Genomic DNA, 9382 nt, shown 5'->3' on the forward strand with positions numbered 1-9382 from the left:
TGATGCATTCTAAATGACTAGAAATAACAAATAAATAGATGGATAACAAGCAATCACTTGCAATATATTAATAAATAAATAACTTATAAATGAGCGCAGACAAAAAATTTGAATCAATTAGCACAGACTTGGGCATTATAAAGCTTAATGGCAACAGGCAGAAATGACTTTGTGTGGTGCTCTGTGGTGCACTTTGGCAAAATGAGTCTCTGGCTGAAGGTGCGCCTGTATCCACCTCCACTCCAATGACATTACTGGCCTTCCGGATCAGTTTGTTCAGTCTGTTGGTGTCCTCCACCTTCAGCCTGCTGCCCCAGCACACCACAGCATACAGGATGGCACTGGCAACCACAGAGTCAGAAAACATCATGAGCACAGTATGGGAGATGTTGAATGACCTCAGCTGCCTCAGAAAGTAGAGGCAACTTTACCCCTTCCTGTACACCATCAGTGTTCTTGACCCAGTCCAATTTTTTATCATTGTGGACGCCCAGATATTTATGGTTCTCCACAATGCCCACACTGACCCCCTGGATGGTAACAGGGGTCACCGGTGTCCTGATCCTCTTCCACCAGTTCCCTGGTCTTTGTCACATTGAGCTGCAGGTAGTTCAGCCCACACCATGTGAAAAAGTTTCCCACAGCAGCCTTGTACTTAGTCTCATCACCCTCTCTGATACAACCAATCACAGCTGAGTCATCTGAGAACTTCTGGAGATGACAGATCTCAGTGCAATAGCTGAAATCAGATGTATAGAGGGTGAAGAGGAAGGGAGAGAGGACAGTCCTTTGTGGAGCTCCTGTGTTGCTGACAACACTGTCTGACACAAAGTGTCGCAGGCGCACAAACTGTGGTCTGCCAGTTAGATAGTCCACAATCCAGGACACAGGGAGGGGGGGTTCCACCTGCATCGCCGTCAGTTTCTCAACCAGTAGAGCAGGAAGGATGGTGTTGAATGCACTTGAGATCGATGGCTAACAAGATGGATGAATTAACATCACTGTCCAGAAGCCAGAAGGAATACCGGGAATGTAGTTTAATGTGTTTTACGAAGACATGGCTGCACCCGGACATTCCTGATGCCAATGTTACCATCGAGGGATACCGGACTGTTCGGGCTGATAGGGATTGCACTGAGAGCGGTAAGCAGAAAGGAGGCGGGCTTGTCGTTCTAGTAAACAACCGTTGATGCAATCCTGCTCATATAACAGCAAAGGAGAGAATCTGCTGCCCGAACATTGAACTATTGGCGGTTGGTCTTAGTCCATTTTACCTGCCCCGTTAATATTCCCATGTTGTCATGGTGACTGTTTACATTCCTCTCTCTGCTAACCCCACAGTGGCCTGTGACATCATTCACTCCGCTGTAGCTCACTTGCAGACTGAACATCCAACTGCATTGATGGTTGTCTCGGGTGATTTTAATCATGTCAACATGGACAAAACCCTGCCCAACTTCACCCAGTATGTGAGCTGTCCCACCAGAGAGGAGAGAACTCTAGACTTTCTGTATGCTAAAGTAAAGGATGCATACAGTTCCTCTCCTTTCCCTCCACTTGGACGGTCTGATCATAACCTGGTGCACCTCAGCCCATGTTATATACCTCTGGTGAAGAGACAGCCTGCAACCACGAGGACAGTGAGGAGGTGGTCAAAGGAGGCCACTGAGACACTACGGAGATGTTTTGAGGCCACTGACTCACATGCACTCTGTGACCCAAATATGGAGGACATCAATGAGCTCACTGAGTGCATAACACATTACATCAACTTCTGTGTTGACTCCATCCATACTGAGACAGTTTACTGTTACCCAAATAACAAGCCCTGGGTAACAAAAGAGATCAAGACCATCCTGAATAAGAAGAAGAGGGCTTTCAGAAATGGCAACAGGGATGATGTGAGAGTAATTCAGAGGTGCTTGAAGGTGAAGATCAGAAGAGCTATGGAAGATTATAAGAGGAAGCTGGAGAGGAAACTCCAGCAGAAAAACACGAAAGGTCTGGAGAGGGACGAGGACTTTCATCAGGTTCAGATCAGCAGGCTGTGAAGTAGTTGAAGGCAATTTTAACAGAGCCAATGAACTCAGCCTGTTTTTCATCAGATTTGACACTGTGGCCCCTGCACCTCCTGCTCACACTCCTATCACTCCTATCACTCCTATCAATGCCACTGCTGCTGTCCAACAACTCTCCCCTCCCACTCCTCAGAGTCCTTCATCTCACCTTCATGCCTCTTTCCCTCCTCTTCTACTCTGACCATTCCCCCACCCCTCAGCTAGCCATCTCTACCTCTAAAGGAAACATCACCGCCGAAGATGTTAGAAGACAGTTGGTGAGACTTCACCCTTGTAAGGCTGCAGGCCCTGATGGTGTCAGCCCGAGGGTACTCAAAGCTTGTGCTATCCTGCTCTGTGGAGTCCTCCAGCATGTCTTCACATGAGCCTGTGCCAAAAGAGGGTTCCTGTGAGGTGGAAAACAACCTGCATTGTTCCGGTACCAAAGACGCAGCGTCCCTGTGACTCCAAGGACTACAGGCCTGTGGCGCTGACCTCCCACATCATGAAGTCCCTGAAGAGACTTGTCCTGGAACAGCTCCGGACCCTGGTCCAACCAGACTTGGACCCCTTGCAATTTGCCTACCAGCCAAAACTTGGAGTTGAGGATGCCATCATCTTCCTGCTGAACCGTGCATACACTCACCTGGACCAGCCAGCAAGCGCTGTGAGAATTATGTTTTTTGAGATCTAACGTTGCCCTTGGTAACATAGGGGAGAAACGCCTTATAGCTACTCTTCTCCATAAGCCTCTGTTGTTTCTTCTTTTTTACTCTCCCCCGCTGTTTGTTTCCTCCTCTGCAACCCCGATGTGTCCTTCTCCAGATCTCCTCGGGGATTTCAGTGGATCTGGACTCCAGGCCGGCAAGTTTCCGCGCAATCAGCTGATTCCTGGTGTAAATAATGTGGCCAAGTTGTTGCATTCTACAGAGTATAAGAAGTATCTCAACAACGAATAAAAAAAAATTATGACTTTCTTAGTCAACATTGTTGAAGATACTCTTCTTACAAAAGTAAAATAATTAAAGTGGTGCAATAAAATAATCGAAAAAATATTTAAAATATTTAAAAAGTAAAACCATGAGAAGAGTAACCGCAACAGCATACACGCTAGCGCATGCGCACTATTATTATTACTATTAAAACCAGGAGTGCTGTTGCCAACTCTACAACTTTCTTGCTGTACTGAGCAACATTTCAGATGAAAAAAATTGGTTTAAGGGATATGTCTAACCATTTTCCACTTTTTTATATCTCTAAAAATCTTTTTTTTAATTTTTTAATAAAAACAAAACTTATATTCACACTACTCTCTAAGCCTTCCCCTCCCCAACTCTGATATAGTCATTTTAAAAAGATTTCATGTATGGATATGGTTGGGGTCTGTCAGACGGCTGGTAACAAAATATAGAGATCTGATCTGAGATCTGCTTTGCACTAAATGTCACCCTCTTTTACTCCAGCTGTCCTGACATGTTGAAGTGCATTCAGGGACGGTCCCAACCTGTTTGGCCCTCTGGACGAACAACATTCAGAGCAACATTTGAGCTCTCACAAGCATGGTGTGTGCGCACCACATGTGAAGAGGGACTGGAAGTGGATGTTCTGAGAACTCATGCCGCCTTGGTGGCTGTCTATGTCGCTCATGGAGGAAACCATTGCCTGAAATCAGCCACAACATTGGGTGTCAGGTCATTTCAAGGCATGTGTTCCTAATTACACTAATGACAGGGAAAAGATAAAGGTGTGGCGGGGGTTGAGATCAACATCCAACCCCGTCTGACACATTCTATTGCTTGCAGAAAGGATGACAGTCACACAGCGAATTGAGTGTTTTGCTTTCCCTCCTAATCACTACCAACAGTGAGGGCCACCTGCTTGTTTGAAGGAGGGGAAGTTCAAACCTGTCTGAGTGAAGTCCCAAGGTGACAGCCTTGTCATCTGATTGAAAACTCCCTTTAAGATAGCTAAAAACTACTCGTGTTGCATCACAAGTTGACACTGATTCTGGCAAGTCCCACATCAGCAGCTTGTGAAGTATTATACTTAGTCCCAACTTTACCGTGCTTATTGTGTTGCAATGTCTCCTTCAACTTGTCATGGACGTAAAATGTGAAAAACTCCTCAGAGCAAGCAGTTCATTTGCATCATCTCAGCTGGAAGTCCTTTTCCTTTACTCTTCAACTGTAATTTTTTATGCCACATGTATAACTTGACATTTTTTCATGTTTTCTTGTCATTCTTCAATACATCAATTTGTTTTAGTCTCATTTGTTGCATTTTAAGCTTTTACAACTCTATCCATGAAGACATATGTAAGATGTTTTAGTGCATATTAAATAACCCCCAAATTGCTTGTGTCCTCTCACACAATGTCTTTTCATTCCAACTTCATCTGTTGTTTCTTTTGCTCTTTCTGTTGCTCAATTTACAACAACATGGATCTCATTAGCTGCCTTCCCTTACCTTTCCCTGTCCGTTCTCCTTTCCTTTCCTCTTATTCTGTCATAGAACCTACAATAAAAGAGGCAGAGGCCACTCGACGCTTCTCTCTCACTTCCTCTCTTGCCTCCTCTTCCTCTGCCATGCGACGCACCAAAGGTAGAAAGTTTGATGAGTTTATGTGTTTTGAGTTAAGATTTAAAAAACAAAACTTTGCTGTTTTAATTAAGGAGATAGTTACCTGGTGATGCATTCTCAAACAAAGACATGCTGAAAAAGATAGTGACTAAGTAGTCACTACCTTTTGGAGAAGTACCTGATGGAGAAGTTTTCTAGAAAATTATACTGACATGTCAAAAAGATTACAATGTCTGTTGCTTTTTTATTTTTATTTTTATCTTTATTTGATTAGGAACAGTGGACATTGATTTCTGCCATTTATGGCAATGCATGTATGCAGGAATTTGCGCAGTAGCTAAATTTCACCCTTTGTCCTAAAACATTATATTCTTGTATTATTACTACTTTTATCTGGTAGTATTATAACTTTATTATTGTAATATTAGAGCTTTACTCTGCCTTTTGGGTGCATCATGTACAGATGTTTTGTAGTTGAGTTTTTTTAATCATTGCAGTCAAATGTTTTCACTCATTTTTTTCCATTTTGGAAGCATTAAAGAGTGCTCGTTCAAGCAGTTACTAAGTAAACAAACCTATTTACACTGAGACCCTTAAGCAAAAACAGTCCTGTTAATGTTAGGCAGCTGCCACTACAGCAAACCTGCTACTCAGACAACATTGATTAGTCTTCTGTTTCTGTTCAGCTTTATAGCCTCCCCGTGAAATGTTAGGTTAGCTAGTTATAGCTAACCTGCTCTCCCTGCTCCTGACAGACGAGGGTTGTAGCAGAGTGTTGCACATCGCTCCAGAGCCAGTAAATACTCACACTGATGAGACATGAACTAGATAGGAATGAAATACTTCCCCAATGCCATCTAACTCTAAGATGTTTGTAGTTTTCCATCTGATGAAGGCCTTTCGGTGCATGAATCATGGTTGAGGACCTTCTTTTTCTGACAAGTGACTAAGCATGATTTTTTTTAAAGATTTCTTTATCCTTCTTTATAGTTGGACAATTTTTTTTTTTTTTAGTAATGCTCATTATTAAATGTGGAAATGAACGAAAGCTTCCTCTTTTAACTGGCAGATATTAAATCTGTAATATGTGAGAGGTGCTTAATGGATGTTTCTGGGCTACTTTATGCATTCTCCTTTGTAATAGGCTAATTTCTGAAGAAGTATCTGTTGCATCTTGTTTCCCAGGTCCCCTCTCTGCTAGCATTAAGAGCAAGAGACACGAGATAAAGAGTGATCCCACTCCGTTTGGCTATGAAGGTATATGTAGAAACATAACATTTTGCTGAGGCTTGATAAATGTTGTGATTGGTGGTGGCATTTTATTTTGTGGATGGTTGTTTAAGTCTGTATTTTTTTGCCTGAATTGGGAATTTTATAGTGCACGAGCATCAAATTAAGAGCAAACAAGATGAGACGTTTGTCGCTGCATGTGATTATTTTTGTTTTATTCAGTTTGTAGGTATTTTGAGTCCTGCATGTGCAGTACTGCTTTTTGTGATTGGACTGATCATTTTTCAACTGCTCCAACCTTGTTATGAAAGGAGTTTTTATTTGCTAAGGTTGGTGTAAAGGATTTGGCTTCCCTGTAGATACGCTATGTGGTGCAATGGCTGCAGGCAGGAAGCGGCAGAGCATGACCAGCAGCATCGCTGGTGGTTCTGGTGGCAAAGCAGCCGTCCCCAGATCAACCTCACAGCCAGGTAACCACAGAGGATGCATGGAGACATTTCTGAGGACTTCTTTTATTACTGACTTTGTGTCCTGACAGATTCACATCAATCCTACACCATGATACTTAAACTGTAAGGTAGCCTTTCTGGAACGGTTTTAAGTCAAATTGCTTCAAGTCACAAAACACTACATAGCCTGTTACCTTGTTTTCAGTGAGCTCACTGTGTGAAAGAGCGGTATGAAAATGCTAAAGATGTTTACTACTTTCTACGTTTCCCAGCTGCCAGATAGATTGTCTTCCACCCTTAGGTATTATTTTGAGTATCCAATATTATACCTCACATCAGGGGCGCCGCCAAACATCATGGGCCCCCTGACAAAAAATTTGTTTGGGCCCCCCCACGCAGCTGGTGTTACAATTTTTTGAGTCTATTTGACCCATAAAAAGCGTCATAATTTTAAAGGCTTGCAAATGCCTTGCTTTCTTTGGTTCAATACTGATAATTAGCACAATATTTACTGCTCATGAATTTAACATCCAACAGTCCACATCCAGTATGCAAGTACCGTATTTTCCGCACTGTAAGGCGCACCTAAAAACCTTCAATTTCCTCAAAAGCCAACAGTGCACCTTGTAATCTGGTGCGCCTTACATAAGGACCAATATTGAGCCACAACAGGTCTAGCAACTACGGTCAGCAGCCGCCGACTTCATTCTTGCCCGTAGAAGAAGCAGCGCGCTGTGCATGCTGGGATAGTTGTCAGAACTCTGGTTTGTAATCTATTAATAAAGTTTGACTGACTTATCTACCTACCAACCGTCTAGAATCAGGTCGTCTGCAGGTCATTTAGCACCACGTTCTCCACGAACATGCTGTGCGCGAACGGAGAAGGGTGACCATTGTCCAGCCACGCCCTGGCCCAGTCGTGGAAGGCTCTCCTCACCGACCGGAGTTGAACTGTTTTGTTGACATTCCCTTTAGTGCAGCTCCATCTAGTCGATGCATAACTTACCTCCAACCCCTACTGTAGTATCTATTCAGTGCGCCTTATAATGCGGTGTGCCTTATATATGAAAAAGGTTTTAAAATAGGCCATTCATTGAAGGTGCGCCTTATAATCCGGTGCACCTTATAGTGCGGAAAATACGGTAGGTTGTTTGCACTTTTTCTTAGTTTTACATTACTGAAATGTCTCTCCCCATGAGCAACAGTCAAAAGCAACATGCAACTACACATAAAGCAATCCAGACTTCTCAAAAAGTCTGGATTTTGCAGATGCAACTAAACTGAATAAAATGTAGTTGCATTTTATTCAAGCTGCAGTACATAACTTTAATAAAAAAATATGTTTTCTCCATATTTGTTAAAGCTGTCATCATGTTGTAGCAGTTTGTTATGAGACAGATAATCTGTGAAAACAATCAATATCCTCCTTCTCCTTCCTGAATTACCATTACTGGTTAAAGTAATGCACCCTTCTGACCAAAACAACCAATCAGAACTAGTAGGACACTCTTAACACTATCAATTAGCCTCATTCACTGCTAAATGTGCTAATGGTGGAAAAACGCCATATCATTACAAGAAATCGTTGTCTGCCGTCATTGGTAGCTACGTATGCTAACTAAACTGAGCATTCACAGTTTGGATCTGCACAGCTCTGTGCTATGCTAGCTGCAGCATGGCACAAATCGAAGGGGAGGAAGGATGAGCAGCACCAAATGAGACTGTGATTGATAGCACTAAAACTCTCCTGCCACTCACTAGTTGCTTCTAGCACGGGCAGAAGGCAGAGGAAGTAGATTTTTCCTCTCATACCATACTGTCACAACATAATGACAGTTTTAAAAAATATGTGAAAAAAATATTTATATAAAAGTGACATACTGCAGCTTTAATTTCACTCAGGAGAGGACGGATCAGGAGGGACCTGGGTTAGGGCTGCTGCTGACTGACTCATCCGTTGTTAAGTGGTAAAAGGTACAAGGGACAAGTTAAATATATGAATATGTTCGTGATTTTTTTCCTTAATTCATTAAATGCTAGTGAAAAGGAGGCAAACAGTAGTTTGTAGCTAAGCTAATTATGCTAAAGGCTTGATAATCTCACACAGTCTACCCAACTCTCTTGGAGAAAAATTGGGTTATAAATTAACACTCTTGCCTTTTTCAATCTCTCTCTCTCTCTCCTTCTTTTTTTTGAAAACCTGATTTTATAATTTTTTTTAGCAGCATAGTAGCTACCACAATTGTTTGTGTCTTCCACTGACTGCTGCTAACAGCGTCACTCTCAAGCGCTCCAAGCAGGAACAAACCATTTAATGCAAATATGGATGGTTCAGGGCAAATATGGATGTGTGTTTTTTTATTTGGGAGTGGGAACATTAAATTTTTACTGCTAAAAACAATCTTTGAAAAGACAATATGATTTTTTAATTTAATTTCTATGAACAAAAAATAAATAATTAAATTGTGGAGGACCCCTTGTTGGTCAGGGCCTGTAGAATTGTCATCACTTTTCCCCCAATACCGCACCCCTGCCTCATATATATTAATAATGACAGTCATTAGTAGGGTTTTAGCTGTGCAAAACAGTTCTACAGATGATTTCCATTGCATCCTGCTTCTTGTCTCTTCCATATCTGTCCACAATGGAGGGATTCACCTGGTTGGCTGCTCCATGACAAAATGTCAGGGAGGAAAGAATTCTTCACCAGAGTTGTTACTCATCAGTCTGGATCCATTTCAGTATAGGATTATTTTCAAGCGATTCAAAGTTTGTCAGTATAAGAAAAGATACGTTGTCAGGTTTGGTTTCCACTGTTGGAACGGAGTCTAAGGGTGCATTGATTAAAGCCCTGTTTAGTCTGCTTTAAATTAACTTCTGTTCATTTGCCTAGAACGTCTGATTCATTTGAATGAGTAATCAAACTCTGATGTAGACCAAAAGAGTGAACTTTGGTCCGCCTACCAACCTAGGCCTTGGTTCAGTTGAAGCGAACTCGGGTGCACTTTGAATGCATATGTGGATGCAAACCGACCAGAAATGCGCTCCAAAAACAGAACGTGGACT

At 42.2% G+C, this 9382-nt stretch overlaps 1 protein-coding gene across 2 annotated transcripts in view; it reads left to right on the forward strand.

Moving 5' to 3' along the window:
* Window positions 1-9382, forward strand: part of mcf2l2 (MCF.2 cell line derived transforming sequence-like 2) — a 46942-nt gene that overhangs the window by 25288 nt on the left and 12272 nt on the right. For both annotated transcript variants that reach the window (XM_007554639.2, XM_016672760.1), the window contains 3 exons: window positions 4569-4658; window positions 5823-5894; window positions 6227-6337. In XM_007554639.2, the coding sequence (XP_007554701.2) occupies window positions 4569-4658; window positions 5823-5894; window positions 6227-6337 (273 nt within the window). The remainder of the gene's footprint in view (window positions 1-4568; window positions 4659-5822; window positions 5895-6226; window positions 6338-9382) is intronic.

The sequence above is a fragment of the Poecilia formosa genome, unplaced genomic scaffold (assembly GCF_000485575.1).
Source record: "Poecilia formosa unplaced genomic scaffold, Poecilia_formosa-5.1.2 Scaffold65, whole genome shotgun sequence".
Taxonomy (NCBI): domain Eukaryota; kingdom Metazoa; phylum Chordata; class Actinopteri; order Cyprinodontiformes; family Poeciliidae; genus Poecilia; species Poecilia formosa.